Source organism: Petaurus breviceps, unplaced genomic scaffold (genome assembly GCF_028583685.1).
Source record: "Petaurus breviceps papuanus isolate PSGF00001 unplaced genomic scaffold, PetGlider_PUasm1.0 90925, whole genome shotgun sequence".
NCBI lineage: Eukaryota > Metazoa > Chordata > Mammalia > Diprotodontia > Petauridae > Petaurus > Petaurus breviceps.
Window position 1 is genome coordinate 10535587 of NW_027187380.1, and position 26296 is coordinate 10561882.

Consider the following 26296-nt stretch of genomic DNA (forward strand, 5'->3'; position numbering starts at 1 on the left):
ATATTTGTTTTTTAATGCCAGGAAGAGAACAGAAGGTATGTCAGAAGGAAGCACAGATAAAAAGGATAGTTTTTTAAATTAATGTGTGAAATTGTCTAAGCTAGATCTAGCTAGATATTTACATATATGTGTACATATAGATATTTATTTATATGTGTGTCCTATATATTTACATATATGTGTGTACTATATATACATATGTGCTTGTGTATGTACACACATATAAACAAGAAGTGACATTCATAGTTTCACCAACAATTTTGTGTTCTATTGTGTAAATGGAAATGTTTGTGGGTTTTTTCTTGGAGGGGATTAAGTACAAGATAAAAAATAGAATGACAAAAGAGAGAAAAACCATCAGTGATTTGAGGATGCAACTAAAAAACAAACAAGAAAAGCAGCGCAGGGGAACCTCTTGCTGTTGTTCCCATCCTTTATTCCTGTTCCCCTTTCTCCTCAGGGGTAAGCAAAGGCTAGGTTTGGCCTGACTTGTCTCATATTCTCTATGTTTTTAGTCTTTTTCTCCCTTTCTCTTTATTAGAAAAATTTCCACGTATTGATTGGCCCAATCAACAAAATATCTGCAAACAAGACAGTCTGGAGTACCTCGCCATCTTAATGATTCTTAATCTAGGATCCCTTGACCAGGGAGTCCATGCATGGATTTCTGGGAGTCTGTAAATTTTTTTAATATATATTTGATAGCCATATTTTTAAAATAATTGATTTCCTTTGTAACTTTATGTATTTGTTTTATGTATTTAAAAATATTATTCTCTGGGGCAGCTAGGTGTGCAGTGAATAGAGCACTGGCTCTGGAGTCAGGAGGACCTGAGTTCAAATGCAGACTCAGACACTTAACACAAAAAAATAGCCATGTGACCTTGGGCAAGTCACTTAACCCCAATTGCCCTATCTTTCCCACTCCAAAAAGCAAAATCTAAAAAAAAAAAATTATTATCAGAAAGGGTCCCTAGGGTTCATCAGCCTGCCAAAAGGATCCAAAAGGAAGAAGGATAAGAGATGGAATGTCCTCTGTGATGGACAAGTAAGCCAGTTTGAATAGACCATAGAACAGTGAAATACATACATATGTTTATATGTATATATGTGTATATGTTGTATACACATGTGTATATGTGTATACAACACATACACATAGGTATATATCCACATATAATATATGCATATATACATGTATATATGAATATGTGTGTATTCATATATACATGTGTGTCTATATAAAAATAGATATAACATATACACATATACATACATACACATCTTCTAGAAAGGCAATTTGGAATTAAAATGTGAAGGTCTTTAAAAGCTAAACAGAGGAGTTCATATTTCATCCCAGAGGTAATAGAGAGCTCCTGAGTTTTATTGAGGAGGGGAGTAACATTTTTAGACCTGTGCTTTAGAAATATCCCACTGGTCATTATGTAGAATATAGACTGGAGAAGAGAGAAATCTGGAGACAGAGAGACATATTAGGAACCTCTTGAACCCATGGAAGCTGATGAGATTACCACATGGGAGGATGTAGATAGAGAAGGGCCAGGACAGAGCTTTGAGGTATACAACCACAGTTAGTAGACAGAGTATGGATAGAGATGTGGCAAAAGAGACTGATAAGCAGTTGGAAGGTCATGAAAAATCCAGAGAAAGAGAGATTATGTTGAGGAGGAAAGGGCAGTCAGCAGCATGAAAAGCTGTAGAGGCTGTAATGCCAAGCAAAGGCAACATCCCAAGGTTCAAAATACCAGCATAGGTGCTCTCCATTTTATTCAGTGAAAAATTAAGAACAGAGAAAATCAAAATATAGCATCATTCAAAATACAGCATTTACCAAGTGTAATTCAATCAAGTACTACTCCACCCCTGGACATTATAATTTATTTGGTCAATCCCAAAGACCCTCTTCTAAGTACTACTCCACCCCTAGGATGTACATTCATTTAGTCAACCACAAAGCCCCGCTTCTCAAATGGAGATTAGTTTCCAATCATAAGTAAAGTACATTCATTTGGTCAATCACAGAGCACAAAAAAGTCAAAAGTTTCCCACCCTTGGATTACAACTGAATAGGCCATCTACCCCAGAGTTACAACAAGCTTAAGCACAGCATTTAATACCCAAAGAGAGATAGTTTCTTCATCTTGACCCAAGGCAAGTTCTCAGCAATCTTTGTTCCTGGGGAGACAAAGCTTAGCAAGGCCACAAGATACATTGCCAGTGTCTTCATTAATTCATTCTCTGTCTGCAGAACAGTCCCAGGAGCTCTGAACCAACAGCAAGGTTCCAGGACCTCTGCCACAACAGCACTGTCCTTCACCAGTGGACAGAATTCACTCTCTTTCTGCAGAACAGTCTCAAGAGCTCTGAACCAACAGCAAGGTTCAAGGATCTCTGCAACAACAGGACTGTCTTTCACCAGTGGATGAATCTGGCAAAACAACATCAAAACAGACAGACAAAGTACCAGCATAACAGCCATGTCTCCTCAGTCCTTGGCAGCTCTGGGTGGCAGCTCTCAAAAGTCCTGGGCATTCAAACTGGCCCTCAGCAATCCTCTCCATCTCCCTCTGCCTCCATGATGCTGCTTCCAAAAAAACTTGTGTCTCTCTAAATTTACATCACCAGCTCCTCCCAGTTCAGAACTCTCTTTTCCCATCAACAAGTCCATCCCACAAGTGGGATTCACAAGCTCTGGGTGTTAATACAATCAATTGAAAAAGCCAAGCCAATACAGGGGGATCTTTAAATTCCGTTACTATTACAGAGGCACAGAAGGATGAAAACAAAAAAAGACAGAACCTCTGGGCCTCTCAGAAACCCATAAAGCTTCCTTGTGATAGTGTGACTATTCTGGATACTAGGTATGTCCCTTCTTCTTAACCAACATACTCTCCCTACTATTTTCTGGAAGCTTCCATATTTCTTGCATAGCAGCTGGTATATGGGCAGTGCTTGTGCCATTGTGCTGGGGATGGATTTTTGGGGTGGGTGGGGGTGATTAGTTACTTTCCCTTTCTCTCTCCTGTCCCCAGGCACCACACTTTCCCAGTTCCTACCTCCAGGAATAACTCTCTCTAATCCACTCCAGACCTTATGAAAGAAGTGCCCAAGGTAGCCAGCTACCTATGCAATACTAGCTCCTACATCACTTGTCCCTTTCCCCTGTACAAAGGCTGCTTTTTTCATATGGGTGGAAATAAATTCACATTTTTCTTTTTTTCTCTGAGAAGTTATAAAAACGTAAGTTACACCGAGCAAAGGTTCTTTGTTGTCGTTCTTGTTGTTCAGTCATTTCTGACCCTTCGTGATCCTTTTTGAGGCATTCTTCGCAAAGATACTAGAGTGGTCTTCCATTTCCTTCTCCAGTTCATCTTACAGATGAAGAAACTAAAGCAAACAGGGTTAAGTGACTCGTCTAGGGTATCTGAGGCTGGATTTGAGCTCAGGTTTTCCTAACTCCAAGCCTGGTACTCCATCCACTAAGCCACCTAGATACCCAAAAGTTCTAACATTGGTAAAATTCTCTCTCTCTCTCTTGGTCTCTGTCTCTATCTGTCTGTCTCCCTCTCCCCTTTCCTCCCTCCCTCTTTCTCAATCTCTCCCTCTCTGTCTCTGTCTGTGTCTGCCTGACTGCCTGTCTGTCTATCTGTCTCTCCCCCCCCCATCCTCTCTAATGACCTCTCCTGCTGCTGCCTTTGCAGAGAACATACAGATCAACAGTGAAATAGTTAACTACCTTACTATAAAGAGAAACAGATTTTTTAAAAAATTTGTGAACAGAAAGCAAATAAAATTCTTCAGAAACAAAGACTGGGAGTAGAAGCTCCTTGTTCTTAGGGAAGCAAGAAAAGGAGTGAAACAAAGGATGGGAAAGTGAAGACCCACCAGTTCTCTTCCCAGCAGAAGGAAAGGCTTTAGTCACTCTGCACCTACTCCATGTGGCTCCAGCATTACGTGGCCATGGTCTTTGTCTCACTTTCTCATTTTTGCTCCCCAGCCAGGTTACTCATGGTGGCAGCAGCAACAGTCACAGTAGTTTATTTGGTATCTCTGTCTTCATTTAAACTGGTTCCAGTGGAAAGAAGGAAACAAGCATTTATTAAATGTTTACTATGTCTCAAACACTTTATAAATATTGTCATTTGATCCTCACAACTACCCTAGGAGGTAGGTACTATTATGATCCTCATTTTACAGCTGAGGAAACTCAGACAGAGGCTAAGTGACTTGCTGAGGGTCATAAAGCTGGGAAGTGTCTGAGGTTGGATTTAAATTCAGGTCTTTTTGATTCTATCCACTGGGGAATCTAGTGGCTTTGGTTCTTCCTGGATCCCAGTGTTCCTTTCTCCCCTGCTTGTTCCAGCTCATGTTTATAAGTCTTGCTCCTTTTTAAGGTTTCTTCTGCCCTTCCTAAAAGAATAAGGTTTAGGTTATTGGTCATAGAGTCCCTATGATTCTCCACAGGCAGGAGTAGGGGGCCTCTGGAAGCTTCTGTTCATTTGTGACATCTTCTCCAATGTGCTGTGACATTCTTTCCTAAAGTCAGAAATTTTCAGTCTCTTACAAAGTCAGTCTTGGTCCAGCTGACATCCATCATTATATATTGCAGTGCAAAAATAAATATTAGATCTTAACAGAATAAGGGTGATTAAATCCTGTGTCCAAGGGATGCTTCCAATGCAATTCATAACAAATATACATAAACAATGTGTTTAATAGAGATAGCACAGTGAAAAGCAGGGCAGGCATTAATTGGCACAGTAAATAGAAAAAAACTGGGTTTGGAATAATGAAGGCTCATCTATCGGAGTTCAAATCTGGCTTCAGACACTAACTGTATGACCCTGAAAATAAGTCACTTAACTCTGCCTTAGTTCCCTCATCGATAAAATGAACCAGAGAAGAAAATGGCAAACAACTCCAGTATCTTTGCCAAGAAAATCCCCAAATCAAAATGAAGTCAACAACAACATAATGCAAAGTATTGTTTGATGCAAGGCTTCAGTGGCTACCATTCTAAATTACATTGCACACATCATAGAAATTCATGTATATCCACAGAACAAGCAAATATGCATAACAGCAACATGGAAGCAATAACATCAGTGAGTCTATACAGTAGCAAGACATACATAAATGTCAGCACACACACACCCACAATTATGCATAGTTAACAGAAAAATGTATCTAGGGTACATGATGTATGGCACTAAAACAAAAGTGAACGGCTGCAGATAAGAAAATAGTAAAACAAAAGCAACCTCCAACCATGCAATAATTAATATGTACATGAACGAACATAAACAATTCCATGCAAGACCCACATTATACAGTAAATATTAGCATTCTCCTCTGGCTAGTCTGGCATCACTTCCTCAGTTTCCTTTATATAACACCATAAATTGGTTTGGTTTGCAAATATGAAAAAAAGGAAGGAAGGAAGGAAGGAAGGAAGGAAGGAAGGAAGTCCTTCTATCTTTTCTCAAAGACCAAAACTAAAATTAATTAGTTTCATTATGAAGAACAGATTTGCAAATCAGGATTTCTCCTGATCAGAATTCCACCTTGCTGAAGTGAAGATGGAGATTATATACATAAATTACAAATGGGAAGGTAGAGGGAAAGGTGAATTATAAACAATCATTCCCAGGGACAGAGTGGTTTCCCAGGACCAATCCACAAATCCCATTGAAGAGATTACCCATAAAGAGGGTTAGGGTTCCTCTGGAGACCCCAAAATACCAACATGCCGGGTCCTGCCAAATGAATTAGATTCAAGTCTTCTCAGCCAAAGAAAAGTAAAGTTTTATTAAAAGTTCACTTGTATTAGACACAGAGTAAGCCTGTGCTAGGTCATTCTATGGTTCTCTCACACACATGGAGGGAAGATGGGGTCTTATATACAGAAAGGTTGTGGGAGGAATCTAGGGGTGGTCTAGAGGAGGAGTTTGGGGAGGGTCTTCAGGAGGAGTCAGATGAGGTCAATGAGAGATTAAGGGTGAGAAGTTGTTGGAGGCTACCTGGACACTACAGACAATGGTGGGCTAGGCCAGTTCAAGGCTGATATTTTGGTAGGCTCAAGGGTGGGAAGTCTAGTAACAGAGGTTTGGGCCCAGCCACAATGTAAGGCTTATGGCCTCATGCAAACCCTCATCAAATGGGATGATTTAATCAGAGTTCAAGGGGCGTTCCCAGAGCCAGTACCTCAAGGACTCAAGGAGAGCTCAAGGGGGCTCCCAGAGCCCATACCTCATCACCATAATATAATTCTTTGCAAATTTGGGGGATCCTGACCACTGTCCATGACACAGAACCAGAGTTCTGTGACAGGAACAGGTTCTACAATCTTTTAATCAATTAATTAATTTTAATTAATTAGTTTTAATCAATTAAGTATATTCATTACACATATCATATCGATTATTATAAAAATCATAATTCCCTTCATACAAACTTGATAGTACTTTATAAATATTAGTTATTCTTAAGAGCTATTATTAAGACATATTATACATCATTATTAAGTTATTAATATTATTGTTAGTGTAAAACTTAGCATGGAGGAGAGTGAGAAAGGTGTAAAGGAAAGAAGCTGTGATCAGAGATGGGGCCTTCACAGTTAGAGATTTTGAAGAGAGAGCAGTTCTGGGTGATGATCTGGCCAAGCCTTAACTAGATTGGTGTGTGCGTGTGTACTTGAAGTGAAATGGAACTAATGAGAACTTATATTTAATTTAATGAGAACACACACTTTATTTTAAATTTTATTTTCTAACAGCTAGCATTTATATAGCACCTTAAGATTTATCGAAAAGTAATAACAATGACCAATGGGGATGGGCCCTAGACCCCTAAAAGCTCCTGAAACTTTCCCATACAACCCATCCCCTGAACCCAGATCTCTGGCATTCCCCTGAGGCATCACCCATCCCAGTAATCCTTTCTACTGTATTTTCTTTGCGGCCCTAGAAGACCCCTTCATTCGCTGTTACCTCTAACCCAGCCCAATTTTCATCATCTGCTACCTCCAGACCACCCCAGGCAATTACCCTCCATTAGTCCCATCTAGAATCCTTCTCTGTTACCTCTGGGTCACCTCAGGCTATTGTCCACTCCTAGATCACATCCAAATCTTCCCACAGTCTTTCTGTATAAAAGGTCCATCTAGCCCCCCATTAAATTGCCCAGATTCTTAAAATCTGGCCCATTTATGAATACAAGCATCACAAAGCAAATATTTTTAAAATCTTACCTGCCCCAACCAGTGTTTTAATAAACCTTGTCTTTAACTGAAAGAAGGCTTGAGTTGAATTCTTTCAAGGCAGAACCCATGCCTTTTGTTCTTGAATTTCAGGGTTCCTAGCACCCCTAAACTGCAACACAATAACAATAATAATAACTAGTATTTATACGGAACTTTAAGGTTTGCCAAGCACTTTACAAATATGTTCTCATTTGACTATCACAACAACCCTGGAAAGTAGGTGCTATTATTATGTCGATTTTACAGATGATGAAACTGAGGAAGCCAGAAATGTCAGTTGCTCTGGTCAAATTTGAACTCAGAGCTCCCTGATGTCAGATTCAGCCCTCTATCCTTATAACCCTCCAAGATAAGGCCAGTATCATCCCCACTTTATAGATGACCAAAACAAAAGTAGCAGCCCTTAATTATATTCTGTCTGTTCTTGTTCTTTAATTAATAATACGTCACAATTATGTCACCCAGTCAGTCAATGAAAAAACTTTTATGAAGCCCTTGCCATGCATCAGGCACTATGAAGTAGGTAGTAAAAGTAATTATTCTTTTCTATCATATTTACAAGGAAACAGGATCAGAAAAGGGTTCCACAGCTGGTAAATGCCAGACCTGGATTAAAAGTACTTTTACAGTGATTATGGAACCTAATAGGGGCAGCTAGGTGGTATAGTCAATAAAGCAACGCCTGTGGAGTCAAGAAGATCTGAGTTCAAATCCTTCCTCAGACACTAGCTGTGTGACCCTGGGTAAGTCACTTAACCTCAACTGCCTCCAAAAAAGGGGGTGGGGGATTAATAGGTAGTCTGGGGACTCAGCGGTAGAGTGCTGGGCCTGGAGTCAGGAAGACCTGAGTTCAAATTTATTCTATCACTTGCTAGCTATGTGACCTTGGGCAAATCACTTAAACTCTTAACCTTAGTTTACTCCTCTGTAAAATAGGGGAATATATATTACACCTGCCTCACAGGGTTGTTTTAAGGATGGAATAAGATAGTTTATGGGAAGCACTTTGCAAACTTTAAAGCACTATATAAAAGCTATTGTTACTACTACTACTACTGCTACTATTGTGGTTTGTCCTTGGTTCTCAAAGAGGACCATAACATCAGGGAGATAATGACATGACTTGCAGTTGACTTTGATTTAAGTGAGGCAGGGCCGTACAAGGTCACCAGCCTCCAGCCTCACTTTCTCCTCCTGAGCCATCTGGGTCCAGGGTCCAGATATAGGTCCAGACAACTGGAGATTGATGGCCCAGCATGCTGCAATGACAAGACCAGACCAAGGCAGGTAGGTGGTGCATTGAACACAGAAGACTAGAGTCCAAATCCATTCTATCACTTGTAGCTGTATGACACTGGGTAATCACTGAATTACTCTCAGCCTCAGTTTCCTTATATGCAAAATAGGAATAATAATAGCACCTACCTCCCAGGATTGCTGAGGGTAAAATGAGATAATATTTGTAAAGAAATTTGTAAATCTTTAAATGTGCTACATAGATGCTAGCTGTTAGAAAATAAAATAAAAAAGAAAGACAAGGAGGAATGTGATGGGTGGATGCAAGGAGGGAGTTCTAACTATGGGGCACAGTCTCAGCAAAGGCATAGAGGGAGGAACTGGCCAGAGGTGCACTGGAGCCAATTGTTAAATTTTCTGTGTGAGCATTTACATCTTGGGAATCGGCAAATGTTACAAATCAGAACATGATTCTGTTTTGCTGACTGTCTAGTGAGAAATTGTTAATAAATCGAATGATACTTAAAGGTGTACCATGCGTGCATACATTTTGTTTTTCCTGAAAGGCTGGAAGGTGAAGTAAAACAACTTACTTAAGGGGGAGCCAAATCTTGCAGAAGACAGGAGCCCCTCTCTCTCCCTCTCCTGGTCTCTTTCACGTCTCTATGGTTGATAGAGAGATGTCCTATGAACTAGACGCTTTTGGGAGAACGACCAATTCAAAGACGATTCTAGAATCACATGGTTAGGATCTTATCAATTATTGGTTGCCTTCGGTAAGGCACGCCCCCTTCTGCTCCCGCCTTAGGCCTTAACTCCCGGCCGGCTCAGACACAAGGTCCTTTCGATTCGGCGCTGGTCTCAGGGTAAGTTATACCTGTTGGCTGGGAGGTGGGAGTGGACGAAGTTGGCCTCCGTGATGACAACAATCAAAGCGTGTTAGACTACTGACTACCGTGAAGTGAATCGAAGTCTGAGCCAAGGCCCTACCTAGTTTCCTGGGTCGGGATTCCACCACTTCAGGGACTACTTCATTGACTTTGCCCTTGTTCCCGCAGGTCCCAGCGTGTCCGGACTTCGAGACGGATCCGTTCTGCGCACGCGCGCAGCCACGAACTCCGCCACCTCTCCCCCTCCCCTCGTGTAAAAGCTCCCAATAAAAAAGGTTCCCAAGGTCCCCGCTTCGTGTCGCTTCTGTGTCTGGTTGACATCGGTCGCACTTGCCTTTGAACCCGTGGAACGCCTGTGCCGTGGTATCCCGGGCCAAGCAGCAGTGCAAGAGCAGCCTCGACTTGTTTATAACTGGTTCCGCTTAGCCCAAATTTGAGCGGTTCTTTTAAGGACAAGCGACATACGGCGCGACCCCACTTTGAGGGTAGGGTTACGGGGGGAAGGGGCAATAGAACTGCTAAGCACGTGGTTAGTGGAAGGAAGCCCCCCCCCCCCAGGTACAACCTTTAGGAATCTGATCACTCCTTTCTGGGGCCATTGCTAAGGACTGTATAAAGCCAGTGAAATAGATCGTCCTCCCCTCCGGAGCTTACCTTTCTTTTGCAAAGAGAGGCTCACCTGTGTAATCACGGATAAAACATTTGTAAAAAGCAGTAGCTAGGGTATTTACGCAGTACCAGCCGCAGGGTGGGATCGGGAAAGTATTCCGTGGTGGCGGCACCCGAGTTTTGAGGGCGACTGCATTCCGAGGAATAGGGGGGAATAAGTTCTGGTCCGGGACTGAGAAAAAGGCTGGAGATGTGAGGACCAAGAAAAGCCGTTTGGGCCCAGCCTGGAATACTTGGTAATGTGGTAGTGATGGGGTACCTGGGGTATAAATCAATTTGTAAAACCAGTTTGTACAATTGTAACTGCAATTTGTATTGTCAAACTCTGCCCTTTGCCCCTATCTGCACTCTGCCTGGGCAACAACTTGTGACTCCTTTGTTCTTAATCTCTTCTAGTCTCCTCAGGTCTGGCCCAAATCTCATCCAAATTATCTGTGCACTAAAGTCACAAGTTCCTCTCGGTCAGCTCTAACCTTTATCTATGCACTGAGGTCCCTTTCCTCCGGTCAGCCCTACCCTTTAAAAGATTAAAGTGCTTACAAACTAATTGTTAAAAAGTGAAACAGCTACTGCCCTCAAGAAGCTTGCATTATAAAGGGGGAGACAAGCTGCATATGAGTCTGTGGGGAAAGGAACGGTCTTGCTTTTATATTCCCAGAGCTTAGCACATGGCCTGACACATAGATGTTAATAACACATAAATGTTATTAAGTTACTTAATAAGTGAAATCTGGGTAGGGGGTGTCCTGGGAAACTTAAGGAAAGAGGAAACTATTGGAATATTCTGCGATTTGAAACAAATCCGCCACATTAAGGGGGGAGTGGTTCTTGTAAAGGAACCCTGGGGGAAAAGACTAGACAAAATAGCACCTATTTTTTTTTTTTTTGCCCCTGGACCGCAGAAATGGGCAATTCAAGTGATAACTTTAAGGGTTACAGTTTTAACTTTGGTACTTCTCATGACAGCATTAGGAGTAATCTTAGAGGAGACATTTTGGTAGTTGGCAAAAATGTTAAAGATTTTAACATTAACAAGGCACAAGTAGGATGAAGGGTTTTAGTGGGGATATTGCTAATATCCCGAAACATCTGATCTTGTCCTAAAAGTTCCTCTTCTGGGCAAAAGGGAATGGGTCAACCTTATTCCCATTGAATTTGGCTTGAGGAGGGAATGAAATCCACACTAAATAGGGTATCTCACCCTACAGGAGAGTAGGGGGGGAGGAAGGGGATGATGGAAGGGAGGGCAGGCTAGGGGGGGAGGGAAATTGGAAGCACCCACTTTTGAAAAGTGACAGGATCAAAGTAGAGAATAGAACAAGTGGGAGGTGGGATAGGAGGGAGGGAAATATAGTCAGTCTTTTACAATATGTCTACTATGGTAATGTTTTGCATTAGCCACACATGTACATCCTATACTGAACTGCTTATCTTCCCAGTAAGGGTGGGTGACAAGGAAGGAAGGGAATGAATCTGGAATTCAAAGTTTTAAAATCAAATATTCAAATATGTATGTGTATATATATGTGTATACATACATATATATATATATACTATTATCAATACTATTTTACATGTAATTGGGAAATAAGATATACAGGCACTGGGGCATAGAGATCCACTGGAAAAGTCGAAAGGAGTATGGGAGAGCAGATTGGAGGAGGGGATATCCCGTGGGACTGCTATTTTGGGGAAGGGTAGGGGAAAAACGGGGAGAAAATTTGTAACTCAAAATCTGGTGGAAATGAATGATGTAAGTCAGAACTTAATAAAGCATTTGAAAAAAATAAAAATAAAAAAATTTACAAGAAGGACACACATAAAAAAAGGTCCTCTTCTGGCATAGATTCAGACTCTTGAGTTTGGTTTTTAAAGCTCTTCCTAAGCCAGTGTACCTTTCTATTTTATACTTTTATGAATTTTACCTACTTGCGAACTGTCCCCAAACTGATTTGCTGTGGGCAGTAGCAGTCACCCCCCTCTGCTATGTGCTAACCTCCTAACTGCTACCTATGGAATCATTTCAAGCCTTAACTGATTTTACCCCTTTCTGGCAGTCTGTCTTTTGACTTTTCACCACTATTCTCTCCCCTCCCTTTTTAGTTCTCTGTACCTTTTTTTTTTTTTAATCATCTTGTTTACATGTGACTTTCCAGAAACTTGCTTGGCTTGGTTGATTTTAACTGAGATAGAGTGAGTCTTGTAGGTGGGGTTATAGCCAGGAGTAGGAAGTCAGGATGGTCTAGAAAAAGCCACCTATGTATTAATAGGAGTAAAAATATCTGGAGAGACTCTGCCCTCAAGCTTTTAAATTGAGGCAAGCTAGTGTTCGCTTCTGTGTCCTCAGTACCAGGCATGCAGTAGGTGCTTAATAAATGTTTTAGAGCAAATGACATTGAGGGAACCTGGGAAGTTATTCAGGAAGCTGGGGAAATTTTAAAGATGGAAGGGGAGGAAAAAGCATTTGAAGTGTCTTGTGGAAGAGGAGATCAGAGAACCACATCTTATAGATTCCCTATTCTATGCTTTTGAACCATTTAAGTCTCTTGTTCTTAGTATCAGGACCACTGAATGTTGGCCCCCAGGTACTTCTGCTCTGTACTCTCTTGACATTGATTATCATGGTTTTAATTATGTCTTTGGTTGATTTGGAGGTGTAGACCTGAGCTGTGGACCCTAGTCAAGTAGGAATAGCTCACAAGACACATTTGAATGATTAGAACCCACACTGGCATGGGTCATCTATCATTCCAAAATAACTCATCTACCCTCACCCCCACTAGTTTTTAAACTTCCTTATTACTTTAAGGCACAGGTCTGTTTGACTCCTGCCATTCAACCCATACCTAAGCAGTGGCTAAAACAACATTTTTATTTCTGTGACACCTTATATCTGCTCTGTCATCACTGGTCACCTGAACTGTTAAACACTGTAGCCTAACTGCATTTTTTCCTGCCTCCAGTCTTGTACTTAGAGGCCAAAATAGTTTTCCTAAAAGTGCAACACTGACCATGTCACTCCATTGTTCCGACAAACTCCAGTATCTTCCTTTTATTTCTAGAATAGAATATAAAGTGGCACTTAAGTCAGTGTGGTTCTCACCCCCCCCCCCTTTTCTAATGTTATTTCCTAGTTAACAAGCATGTAGTGCCTACTTGGTGGTAATATAAATGAAAGGCAAAAAAGAACCCTGCTTTTGAGGAACTCTGTCCAATGGGGGACGTGACATGCAAATAAATAGGATACATACAGGATAAATTGGAGAGAATCTTAGGGCATACACTCCTCCTTGGACTTATCCCTGGGAAAAGTGTGAATTTTGAAGACCTGGATTCAGATCCCCTCCCACTTCATCATCCTTGATTCTGACCATCACTTAGCCGTTGTTTCCTCATCTGGAAAATGAGGCTGGAGGGTAGGATGGATTTGATGATCTCTTGGGTCCTTTCCAGTCCTAAATCTTGTGACTCCAAATGTGTTTTGCATTGGCTGTCCCTCATTCTCAAAAAGCTCTCCCTCTTGGAATCCCTAGGTTCAAGCCTTATATCACCTACAGGAAGCTTTTCCCAGTCACCTCAGCTGCTAATCTATGTATATATGACCCATTAGAATGTGATCAATCCCCTTGAGGGGCTTTTTATTTTTGGCACTTGTGCCTTGAAGGAAGCTGCTTTTTAAAAAAAAAAAAAAGTCCTAATTTAAATATTTGTTGTTCAGTCATGTCCAACTTTTATGACCCTATTTGGGGCTTTCTTGACAGATACTGGAATGGTTTGCCATTTTCTTCTCCAGTTCATTTTACAGATGAAACAGGCATAGAGGGTTAAGTGACTTGCCCAGGGTCAAATAGAACTTGTCTGAGGTCAGATTTGAATTGTAGAAGAGAAGTCTTCCTCATCCCAAGGCCATGGTCTATGCACTGCACCACCTAGCTGCCTTAATTTAAATATTAATTTAAGTAAATAAACAAATATTCAATGTGTGCTTTTCAAACAACAAACATGTTTATGTGGCAAGAACAGATGAAATTAAAATGTGGCTTTTAAAAAATGTTTCATTGATTCTCTTTGGCATTGCAGTTACTACCCTTCTCTCCCAATCCACTCCCCAAGAAAAAACTAGAAACCAGTAAGTAGTCAAGCAAAACAAAACACATTGAGCTTGTCTGAAAATGCAGGTCATGGGGGCAGAGCAGTAGAAGCACAACCTCCCCAAGGCTCCGGCTCCCACCTTCCCCAATCCATGTAAAAAGGGGACTAAACAAACTTTGGAGCTGCAGAACCCACAAAATGACACAGAGAAGCTAATCTGCTGAGGATAGCCTGGCAGGCCCGCAGAAATCCAGCTCAGGAGTGCTCTGGGAGCCAAGCACAGCCCCACCTGAGGCTTTAGCCCCAGGGTGGGCCTGACTAGCCGCCAGCTGGAGGGACCCCAGATCAGCAGCAGCAGTGGCCAGTTCTAGAATTATCAACATATAGATGTGAAGGACAAAGTGAGAGGTCAGTGCAGTCTGGACTTTGGGACCCAGTAAGTGGGAGTGTGTGGCTTTTGCCCCCTGGGGCGAGAAGCCGCTAAGATGCCTGCACAGCCAGCCAGCACCACTTGGCAGCTTTAGCTCCTGGCCTGCAGAGTGTAGGGGGACCAAGCACCAGTCTGAGGGGTAATTGCTCTTGCTTTAACCTTCTTGGATCTGGATTGCAGTCTAGGGTGGAGGTCCTGGGGTGTGTGTCCAGCTTGCCAGAGTGTGTGGACAATTCAGAGAGGGCACCCATCTAATACCTCTGGCAGCTGAGAAAACCCCAGCGTTTGGGACGAAAGCTCCCCTGTCTGGTGGCAGAGTCCTGCTGTGGCAAAAAGCCCAGGGGTCAAGTGACTGTGAGGCGACAAGACCAGGCAAAGGAAACAAAGCAGACAGAAGATTCCAACATTACACTCTTATTTTGGGGACAAAAAAGGAGCAAATCATGGAACAGGAGGAAGACAGTGAAGTCAGAACTCCTGCACCAAAAGCTTCAAAGGAAAATACGAGCTGGTTACAGGCCATAGAGGACCTTAAGAAGCAGATAAGAGAACTGGAGAAAAAATTGGGAAGGGAAATGAGAACAATGCAAGAAAATTATGAAATGAGAGTCAACAGCCTGACTGAGGAAAATAATACCTTAAAAAACAGACTGACTCAAATGGCAAAAGAGGCTCGAAAAGGCAATGAGGAGAAGAATGCCTTAAAAAGTCGAATTTGCCAGATGGAAAAAGAATCTCAAAAGCTCACTGAGGAGAATCATTGCTTCAGGATTAGATTGGAGCAAATGGAAGCTAATGACTTTCTGAGAAATCAAGATGCTGTTAAACAGATTCAAACAAATGAAAGAATAGAAGTCAATGTGAAATATCTCATGGGAAAAACCACTGACCTGGAAAATAGATCCAGGAGACATCATTTAAAAATTATTGGACTACCTGAAAGCCAGGATCAAAGTAAGAACCTAGAAATGATCCTCCAGGAAGTTCTCAAAGAAAACTGCCCTCATGTTTTAGTACCAGAGAGCAAAATAGAGGTTGAAAGAATCCACTGATCACCTCCTGAAAAAGATCCCAAAAAGAAAACTCCTAGGAATATTATAACCAGGTTCTGGAATTCCCAGATTAAGGAGAGAATATTACAAGCAGCCAGGAAGAAACAATTTGAACATTGTGGAAACACAATCAGAATAACCCAGGATCTGGCAGCTTCTACACTGAGGGATCGAAGGGCTTGGAATGTGATATTCCAGAGGTCAAGGGAACTGGGACTAAAACCAAGAGTCACCTACCCAGCAAAACTGAGTATCATGTTTCAGGGGAAAATATAGTCATTCAGTGGAATAAAGGACTTTCAAGCATTCTTGCTGAAAAAACCAGAGTTGAATAGAAAATTTGACATTCAGATACAAGAAACAAGAGAAGCATGAGAAGGTAAACAGGGAAAAGAAATCATAAGGAACTTATCAGAGTTGAACTATTAACATTCCTACATGGAAAAAACAAGAATTGTAACTGAAGAAACTTTTCTCAGTAGTTGAAGGGAATAGAAATATTATATGAGGGTATATGGGCATATGAATACATATGTGAATGTGTGTATATATGTTTACAGGTATACATAGATAGATGGCACAGGACCAGTTTAACAGGAAGGGATGATACTTAAAAGGTGAAATTAAGAGGTGAGAGGAATATAATGAGAGGAGATTGGGGAGAGACAGAATGGGGTAAACTATCATATAGAAGAGGCAAGGGAAAATGGTTACAATGGAGGGGAAGAATAGGAAGGCAAAAGGGAATGGGTCAACCTTATTCCCATTGAATTTGCCTCAGGGAGGGAAAGACATACACACTAAATAGGGTATCTCACCCTACAGGAGAGTGGGGGGGGGGGAAGGGGATGAGAGGGGCAATGATAGAAGGGAGGGCAGGCTGGGAGGGAGGGAAGTTGTAAAAATAAATAAATAAATGAACAAATGAATAAATAAAATAAAATGAAAATGCAGGTCATGTTCCACACCTCCAGTCCCTCACTTTTCTGCCAAGAGGTGAAATGCACAACTCTAATCATGGTTATTATGTTGGTTACAGTTAAGTTTTTCTTTTTCTTTTTGGAGGGGGAAGGTAGGCCTAAGTGACTTGCCCAAGGTCACACGGCTAGTAAGTGTTAAGTGTCTGAGGCTGGATTTGAACTCAGGTCCTCCTGACTCCAGGGCTGGTACTCTATTCACTGTGCCACCTAGTTGCCCCAAGTTTTTCATTTTTTTTAGTCATATTGTAACCTACTCTGGTTCTGCTCACTTAGTTCATACAAGTCTTCCCACAGTTCTTTAAGTCTATTCCTTTTGTAATTTTTTTCAGAAACAAAATACTACATTCATATGCCCTAATTTGTTTGGCCATTCTCTAATTTATGGGCATCTACTTGTTTCCAGTTCTTTGCTACCACAAAAGTGCTTGCTAGAAGTATATTTGTTGATAGGAGTCCTTTCTCTCTGGTCTTTGGGATATTTGCCTAGTAGTTGTATCACTGTCAAAGGGACAGTTTAGGTACCTTTGGAGCACAGTTCCCACTCCCAATCTCCAATTCCCATTTAAAAAAAAATTACTGATTTGGGTACGTTTTTCTTAGGTTGTTGATAGCTCACCTCCCTCCAAAAACTATTTATCTATGGGGGAATGGCTCTTGTTCTTATGTTTGTATCAATCCCCTAATATTTAGGGTTTCAGACCATTAGTGATAATAGTTAAGATTTTCTTTTCCCCCTAGTTAACTTTCTCATTGCATTGATACTTATGTAAAAACTTTTCTATATAATCAAAATTTGTGATTTTATGTCTTGATCCTCAGTCTTTTGTTTGATTAATAATTCTCTCCCTATCTACAGTTAGTTGTGAAAAGCACCTCATTCCTTTAGGAGTTAAGAGCAGGGGTTCTTAACCAGGGCTCTATGAACTTTTAAAAACTGTTTTAGTAACTTTTAACAATTGATTTTTGTAGACCTTGAAAACAATCTCTGAGGAATCATAGACTTCCCCAGAGTGCCAGATGGATCCATGACACAAAAAAGGTCAAGAGTGTGGCGGTTAGGTGGCGTAGTGAATAGAGCACTGGCCCTGGAGTCAGGAGGACCTGAGTTCAAATCTGACCTTAGACACTTGACACACTTACTAGCTGTGTGACTTTGGGCAAATCATTTAATCCCAATTGTCCTTCAAAAAGCAAAAAAACAAAAAAAAAGGTCAAGAACCACTAAGCTAGAGGTTCTAAGGGTCAAGAGTTGAGAGTGAGGAATGAGTTCCAGTTCTATGTTGCCAATGGCCAAATTGGACATTTCCAACAAGATGCCATCATTGTGGAGATTCTACCTCCACAACCTTTTATGTCCCCTCACAGATCTGTTACCTTCATTCAGGTACTTACCACTTTTTCCTTAGGCTACTGAAATAGTCCCATAACTGATCTTGCTCTAAGTCTTTTCTCCTCTCAATCTTCTACTACTGCCAATGGTATGTTTCAGTATCAGGTCTGACCATGCCAGTGCTGGTCAAGAGGTTCCAGTGGACTCTGCTTCTAGGATAAAATGCAAACTCCTCTGTTTGTCATTAAAATTATTTCTATAATCTGACTACATTTCTAGGCTGATGACATTATCCACCCCCTTCACACACTTTATATCTGAGTCTTAACTGGCTTACTCCTGTTCATTTACAATATTCTATCTCCATTCTTTTGTATGGTCCAGTTCCTGGAATATATTCCTTCAGTCCTTAAATACCCTCACTTCAAAGCCCAGGTCAGGCACCACCCTCCACATGAGGGTATTCCTAATACCCAACCTGTAGCTGCTAGTGCCTCCCTTCGAAAATTACCTTGTATTTATTTTGCATATATTTTAAATTTACTTCTGTGTACATGTTTCCCCTCCTTAATAAGACAGGTATCTTGCATTTTGGTCTATATCACCAGCATTTGGTAGAGTGCCTAGCACAAAGTAGTCAGTTAATAAATGTAAACTGATCAGTTTCCCATGATTCCAATTGGCTTCTTACAAATCTTCCCATGTCATCAAAGTATTTGGAGAGGGGATCTTCAAGTAGGCATAGTTGACTTACTCTTTGTATCCATGGCCTATCATGTTCAGAGACAAGTGGGAGTGTAGCACTTGGGTCTCTTTTTCAGAACCCTGAGACCAACCATCAAGAAAGCTTATATAATGATTATACATGTATAACCTATTTCAGATTGCATGTCATTTTGGGGAGTGGAGAAATTTTAGAACTCAAAAAGTGAATGTTAAAACTATAAATAAATAAAAAAGAAAACAAAAAGTCCAAATGTACTTGCAGGGTTTTCACTTTCATGGGTTGGGGGCCAAGAGGTGATAAGAATCTCAGGTTCGAGGGGAAGATGCTGGAATGATTTCTGTTGAGGGGTAGAAAAGTTCATTACCCAGGGGACTGGAGGTGATGATTCTCCAAGAGGTTCAGAAGAATGTGCTAAGGTTTATCCTTTCAGTGATGATATTATGCTTGAGGATTGGGTTATGACGGCTGACAGACTATTTAGAGATGATTGGATTGTTATTTTTTGCTTTTTGGAGGGGGGAAGGCAGGGCAAATGGGGTTAAGTGACTTGCCCAAGGTCACATAGCTAAGTGTTAAGTGTCTGAGGTCATATACTGTGCCACCTAGCTGCCCCAGAAGACATTTTTTGAGGACCAAAAAAAAGTAAAATCCCATGAAAAGACAGATTACGAATACACTTGAAAAGGATACAAGTGTATAGAACTAAATGTTAAGTGGTACATTAGAATCCTATGCAATGTTACTAGCTGTGCAACCCTGGCCAAGTCACTTCACCTCACTCTGCCTCAGTTTTCTTTATCAGCAAAATGGGGACAAAAATAGCATCTACCTCCCATGGTGGTTGTGTGGATGAAATGAAAGAATATTTGCAAAGTGGTTTGGCAAACCTTTAAGTGCTATATAAGTGTTGGCTACTGTTATGTTATGTTATGTTTTATTATGTTAGGGCATGAGATTCAATTCAACACTCATTAAGTACCCATTATGTACAAGGAACCATGCTAGGTACTGGGAACACAGTGATGACAAACTAAACAGTTTCCCACAAACATTCTGCTTCGCTTAGTGGCTCTTACCTAAAACAGGTGAGCACATAATTAAAGTGACAAGAAACAGGGAGTTGGATTTGCAGGTTATGTTCCAGGGCCAGGCAATCTTTGAATCTATTCTCTGGGTCAAGAAAGGGTCAAGGAAAAATCAATGAGCTGCTCAAGTATTAGACATGAGATATTTATTTTGTGAGACAATGCAAGTGATTGTAATTCCCCACATACTTCCGAGATTAAGTGCAACAGGAGACAGTCATGTGTAATCTCTACACAATAATGCACCTCGTCCTTTTATTTTTAGTTATTGCACAAAAATCAAATCATAAAGACCAGTGAACAAGACATGAGGACTTTATGAAAGGCAGCTAAGCCTACATAATGAGAAATCAGAACCGGACACAAACTGGAATGGTCAAGGAATAGGAATTTAGTCAGATAGAATGCAATTAAAAGTAACCAAAATAAGTGTTCAAATATAATTTTCTTCAATATATTAAAAGCTCTCTTTAAATCACATTCAGGCAAGGTGCACATTTTTGTTTTGTTTTTTTCTTTTTTAAACCCTCCACTATTAGTTTTGTTGTGTTAGGCATGTATGGTAAATTATCCAAAGTTACACAAGATAATTTTGATTTGGGTCAAATGCTGCTTTGAACACAATGTAAAAAATAAAGCTGACTTTCTGAAACTAAATTAACATTCTGACACAAATACACAAAGTAAAATTTGGCAACATTAAGGAGATGTCACAAATGCTTATTCTCAGCTATGTAGTGTTTCAATATGCAAACTTTTGGTTTTAAATGTCACGACAGGATAAGAATTCAGGAGCAGTTTTCTTTCCATTTTTGGCCATTATTTAGAAAAGGAAACTGTTCCTAAAACCAGTTTACAATGAACTTTAGTAAGCATTTTAATTCCTATATAAAACTTCCAGGTATAACACAGTAAACACTGGATGGGAAGCCTGTAAAGTACAAAGGTCATCCCACTCCCCATGGTATCAAGATTCTCTTTCTACAAGCAGAAAAATTGGATTTTTCTGGTCACTGGGTGCAATATTAGACATTTTCATATGTGCTCATGTTTCAAAAAACATTCAGAGAAATTACAAAGCACTGTGATTGTATCTCACTGGTAAAAGGCTTGGTATGGTTTGATCTCATGGCTTTGCCTGTTTCACAGAAGCCCAACATCCCCACCCTGGCTGAGAGTGTGTTAGTGTGTGTGTATATTTTATGGCTACTTGCTTCCAAAGATGCGCAATTTAATGTGAAAAAAAGTTGCTAGGCCTATCTCCTTACTGCCAATGAAATCAGTCACAAAGCAACCCCCACCCATCATCAGAATCACTGAGAGGGGTTGGTGACTGTCCCACACAATCCAAACAGTTCCTTTGTACTGAGGCTGCCTGAGGACTAGCCCTGGGGAGCTGAGGAGAGAGGGTGTCTTCCCTTCCCTAGGCTCTCCCTCTTCTTGCTTCCTATTTGTCTTTTTGTTGCCAAGGCATTTTTTGTAGTCCAGGGAGGCATTAACTCCAACTCTTATCTGTTGTGTGCTTAGAACTTCTGGATGGGCTGGGATGATTCTTTCATCCTCTGCCCCAGGCAAACCTTCACAGCTGACCCAGGGAGAGATGCCTCACAGTGGAATGGGAACAGGCAAGCAGAGACATGGCAGAAGCAGGCCTTTGGGGGGAATCTCTGGCACAAGTGAAGGGCACAACTACAACACAGCTCAAAGAACCAAAAACCTTGATGATTAATCAATCTCATAATACTGTAAACCGCAGGTCTTGACACGTCACAGTTGATCAGCGGCAGCTTCCACGGGTGGATCTTGGAGCAGACAGGAAGCTGATCGGGGATCCATGGCCGAGTGCATTATTGGGATATAAACATCATCCATGTTTGGCATGACAAAAATTTTCTGTAAAAAGCACAAGAGAAAATGTGTAATGGATTTAGAAATTAGGAGTCTGCCAAAGAAGTTCCTTCTGTTCTCCCTAGCAAGTAAGTCATCCTACCCCATTCCACTTTCATCAGATTCATGTCACAGCCTTTCTCTACACATTCTCAACTTCTCATTTCTGAAGTAATGATTTTAAAAAGTAACCTAGCAGCAATTTTCATCTAGTAAGCTTAGTAACTGGCCTGGATGTCTGACCAAAGCTTAGGATTTTTACCAATTACTCAACTGAATTCTACCATAACAAAACAGTATGAAAGTTGAAATTCAATATATTGGGACTTTTTTTATAAAGAAAGTAAAGGCTCAAAATTGTTCTAAAGGGCTATCAAATTACTAAGGAGTTGGCATGTTAGAGTTTTAAAATTCAATTCTAAAGTTATAAGTTCTATCTATTTACACCTATTTCTCTTCTGCCTTTCACAGCCAATCTTCTAGGAAAAAATCCTTGTGCCTCCACTTCCTCAGCTACCAGTCCCTTCTCAACAACCCTTGCAATTTGGTTTCCAACCTTACCACTGACTGAAACCTCAAAGTTACATGGATCTCTCGACTGTCAAATTTCACAGTCCTTTCCAATACTCATTCTACCTGACTCTCCTCCCCTGATTTCTGTGACACTGCTCTCACCTGGTTCTCTTCCTGCCCACAGCTGATCTTTTCTGACTCCTCTGCTGGATTGTCATTGAGTTGAGCAGGAGTTTGCCAAGGCTATAAGGTGGGCCCTCCTCTCTTCCTTCTTTACTCTCCCCCTTTCTGTGAACTCATTTGCTGCCATGGGTTCAAATTTAAGTTCTACAGATAATGCTCAAATCTATATACCTATTTTTAAAGTGTCTCCTGACCCACATGAACTTCCTGATGCACAGCTAGCTCTGCCAGGATGATCTACGGAGACTCAATAGAACTCAAAACCAAAGCAAACCTGATAGAGGAGCGTAGATCATGTAGTCCAACCCATCATTTCATCAATGATGAAATGGAGACCTACAGAGGTTAAGTAACTTGGCTAACATTGTGAAGGGAATAATGAGTGACAGATGTGAGAATCACACTCCTCTGTTTCCAAATCCAACAGTCTTTCCACTTCGCTCCACACTGCTCTCCAAACTCACCCTTCCTCCCAACTTCCCTATTTCTGTTTTGGTCACCCTGGTCCACAACCTTGGAGTCCTCTGCTGCTCTCTCAACCTCTTATATAGCAGCAGTTGAAAAGTCTTATACAATCTACCTCACTGCTTTGCGGGAATCTGTCCTCTTGTCTCTTCTATATCTTAGGTCAGGTCCTCACCAGTTCTTACTTGGACCCCTTTTTGTTTTTGGTATGGACTACTTCTGTAGCCTGTTAACTGTTCTCTCCCCTCTCTAATCCACCATCCACACAACTGCCAAAATAATCATGCCATTCCTCCCCTGATGAAAAATCTTCAGTAGCTCCCAATTGCCTCTAGGATAAAATTCAGATTCCTCCTGATCTGGCTCTACTCTGCTTTTCCAGACATTTCACACGACAGTACTCCCTGCTCTAACCTTGTAATGAGAATTTGAAGATTTTCCCTGCCCCTTAATAGGCTGAATGTAATCATATGGAGCCTGTGGTGGGAGGAGTCTGCTGAATGGGTGGGGCAGGAAGTTGTGAGTCAGAGCAGTTAGATGGAGGGAGGAGAGAAGACACAGGCAAAGAGACAGCTAGGCTTGTAAGTGTGGGAAGGCTAAAGGTATGGAGTTGCTCTCTGCTGTTTTATGGTATATTAACTTCTTTGTTGCTATAATGAATTTGACTTTCTGGTGTTTGAATAAATGTTTTGCTTCTGTCTTCTATATGAGAGTCTGTAATATTTTGAGATTCAGAATTATGTGGGTATATTCATAGTCACTGTAGGTGCTGTGAATATTGCATTGGCACTACACCCCTGAACTTTACCTTCCATGCCTGTGCTTTCCAGAGACTATAACCTTCGAGCCTGGAATGGGCTCCTGCCTCACCTGTGTCTTAGAATCCTCAGCCCAGCTACTCGCTCAGATTGGATAGCTTTTTCAACCACCCACTCCCAGGTGTGGGTATGCTCTTCTTCCATAAAGAACGTTAGTACTGATCACTACTTGTGGATCAAGTGATGTTGTGTTCCCCTTGTGGAAGACAATAAGTCCTTTGAGATCAGGGACTTCTTTGTCTTAGCATCCCCAATGCTCTGCTCCCAGTGGTGCTTAATAAATGTTTATTAAATTGAACCAGTGTTGCCTCTAGTGCAGAGATGCATTTGCCACCAAATGAAGGAACTGAAATGGGAAGAAGAAACTCAGCAAGTCTCTTAATTTTTAAATTCCTCAAAGAGCCTTCATTCCATCTGCTACGGTAATGTGGTTCTAATCTAATTTGCTGCAAGTGTCATGAGTGGTTTCACACAATGGATAGGAAGTTTGCTTAGCAGGTGACTTCAAAGACCCTTAATAACTGAAATTCTATCATTTTATTGAGACTGAAATGTTCCTTAGCATCTGTGGGCTAAGATACACATGGAATTGGGGAAGATTGAGTTAACTCCCACACTTCACCACCCAGGTGCTTAGGAGCCAAGAAAAAAATGAAACACACCCGGAGCAGGCTGAGTTAATTCCAGATCGATCTGGGATACAACTGTGGTTCCAATAGGTAAGGAGAATATAAAAACAGTTTTAGCATTCTGGTAGAGAGCTCCTGATCCTTGCTGTGACTGTACTGGTCAGTAACATTTACTGTTTGTACAGCTAAGAAATGAAAAACTTCATAAGGATTCAAAGGCTAGATGTCATAACAAATGTACCTGAAACTCCTGTTCCAGTTTCTTCTCTATCCAATCAGTTACATGAACTATAGTCACTTCTCTCTCACCAAGTTTTGGCCGAGCCTTCAGTTCCACATGTGGTGGCTTTCGAAAGCCATACCTTTAAAGAAAATCGAAATACAGAAGTACAATTTCTTCATAAGCAAAGATCTCCAGGGTGAGCTATAACTAAAATATGCACTATGAATGAAACATCAGAGTGTTTTTAATACCACTTAAAATATGACCTTATAGCGGGGGTAGAGATACCAAAATAATAACTGATTCAAATGCTGTAAAGTACAGAAAGCTCCTCCTAATTCCCTTTTGGTTCTTTATATATCACTGTGCTATCTATGATACCAAATGAATGAATGAAAGCCCATTTTAATTTTGCCACCGATTTCCTTGGAATATACTTACAGAGAATAACACTAGCATATGGCAAAGTAACTGCTGACATTCCTGCTTTAGAGTTCTGTGGTGGATGTTGAAAGGCCAGCCAGAATGAAAGTGCTCTAATCACTGACAGGTTCTAGAATGACTTAACAGCACTTGGTTCCTGGTAGCTTTTGTTGGCTCTGACTCTGAAAAGCTGCATTTGCAACTTTGGAAAGACCTCATGGGTCAGCACTTTAAAACAAAAAGCATTGTTTTTAAAAAAAAATGCCATTTATCTAGATATCCCAGATATTTCAGTTATTTCCCACCTCTCCTGTGATACAGAAAAATAATTAAGTGGAAACATTCAATACAGTAATTATATCTAACAATGTATACAATATCTGTGTCCCATTTCTCTGAGAGGGAAGAAATGTTTCTTAATTTGGTTTCTCAATTACTCAGTCTGATTTCCTCTTGGTGATATTTTCATTGTGTAGTCACTGTGTATTCTGTTCCTTTGGTTCTGCTTATTTTTCTCTGCATCAGTTCAAGTAAATTTTCACACTTTTCTCTAAATCTCTCATATTCATCTTTCTTACTGCACAATAATAGTTCATCACATTCATGTACCATACTTTCTCAGCCATTTGCCAACTGATAGGCACTCACTTTGTTTCCAGTTTTTGCTACTATCTAGTGCTGATGTGAATATTTTGGTCTTAGGTTCCCTGCCTCAGGTTCCCCCTCACCCTCATCCCTCTTCCACACAGCTGCCAAAATGATATTCCTAATATGCAGATTTGACCATGCCAGACTGGTCCCCTATGCCAGAAGCTTCAGTGGCTCCCAGAGCTTGCCTACAGGATAAGATAAACTTCAGTCTCCTCTTTCTGACATTTAAAGCCCTTCGCCATCTGGCTCTAGCCTATCTTTGTAGTCTGATCATACATTACTCCCACTAACTCATTCTATACTCCCACCAAATTGGCCCACTTTCAGCACCTCATACAATAACATTCCAGCTCTCATCTCCAGGCCTTTTTACAGGCTCCTCCCTCTCCCAGAATGTTTTCCCTCTTCCTCTCTGTCTCTTGGAGATGCGAGCTCCCTTCCTGGACCAGCACAAGTACTACCTCCCTCAAGAGGTTCTCCCACTTGTTAGTTCCCCTCTCTGCCACTACGCCATGTTTATTTTGGGTACTGTTTACATTTATTTATTTGTGACCTAGTTGTAACCCAGTATGATGTAAGGTCCTTGAAGGCAGGAATCACCTCAGCTTTGTATTTGTATCGTGAATACCTAGTACAGAGTAGGTGCTTACTAAACACTCGATTAACAGATATATACTTGGTCCTCATCTCTGTCTTTGACTTCCTTGGAGTATATGCCCAGTAATTCA

The 26296-nt window shown here is 40.9% G+C and overlaps 1 protein-coding gene, 2 long non-coding RNA genes and 2 other non-coding genes across 7 annotated transcripts in view; 3 read left to right on the top strand and 2 right to left on the bottom strand.

Moving 5' to 3' along the window:
• Window positions 1-1774: 1774 nt before the first annotated feature.
• LOC138152472 (uncharacterized) lies at window positions 1775-9217 on the bottom strand. The gene is made up of 4 exons (XR_011166112.1): window positions 9115-9217; window positions 7274-7394; window positions 3907-4086; window positions 1775-3408 (listed from the first exon to the last, which is right to left on the bottom strand). It is a non-coding gene; the product is annotated as an uncharacterized lncRNA (long non-coding RNA).
• Window positions 9177-9696, top strand: LOC138152471 (uncharacterized). Its single transcript, XR_011166111.1, has 2 exons — window positions 9177-9387; window positions 9580-9696. It is a non-coding gene; the product is annotated as an uncharacterized lncRNA (long non-coding RNA).
• Window positions 9435-9500, top strand: LOC138152808 (small nucleolar RNA SNORD104). The gene has a single exon (XR_011166197.1). It is a non-coding gene; the product is annotated as a small nucleolar RNA SNORD104 (small nucleolar RNA).
• Window positions 9697-9737: 41 nt separating the features above from the next.
• On the top strand, window positions 9738-9876 carry LOC138152812 (small nucleolar RNA SNORA76). Its single transcript, XR_011166201.1, has one exon. It is a non-coding gene; the product is annotated as a small nucleolar RNA SNORA76 (small nucleolar RNA).
• A 10029-nt stretch (window positions 9877-19905) lies between these two features.
• Window positions 19906-26296, bottom strand: part of TEX2 (testis expressed 2) — a 172902-nt gene continuing 166511 nt past the window's right edge. For all 3 annotated transcript variants that reach the window (XM_069076292.1, XM_069076290.1, XM_069076291.1), the window contains 2 exons: window positions 24513-24633; window positions 19906-21669 (listed from right to left, as the gene is read on the bottom strand). In XM_069076292.1, coding sequence (XP_068932393.1) covers window positions 21544-21669; window positions 24513-24633 — 247 coding nt within the window. In that variant the 3' untranslated portion in view covers window positions 19906-21543. The remainder of the gene's footprint in view (window positions 21670-24512; window positions 24634-26296) is intronic.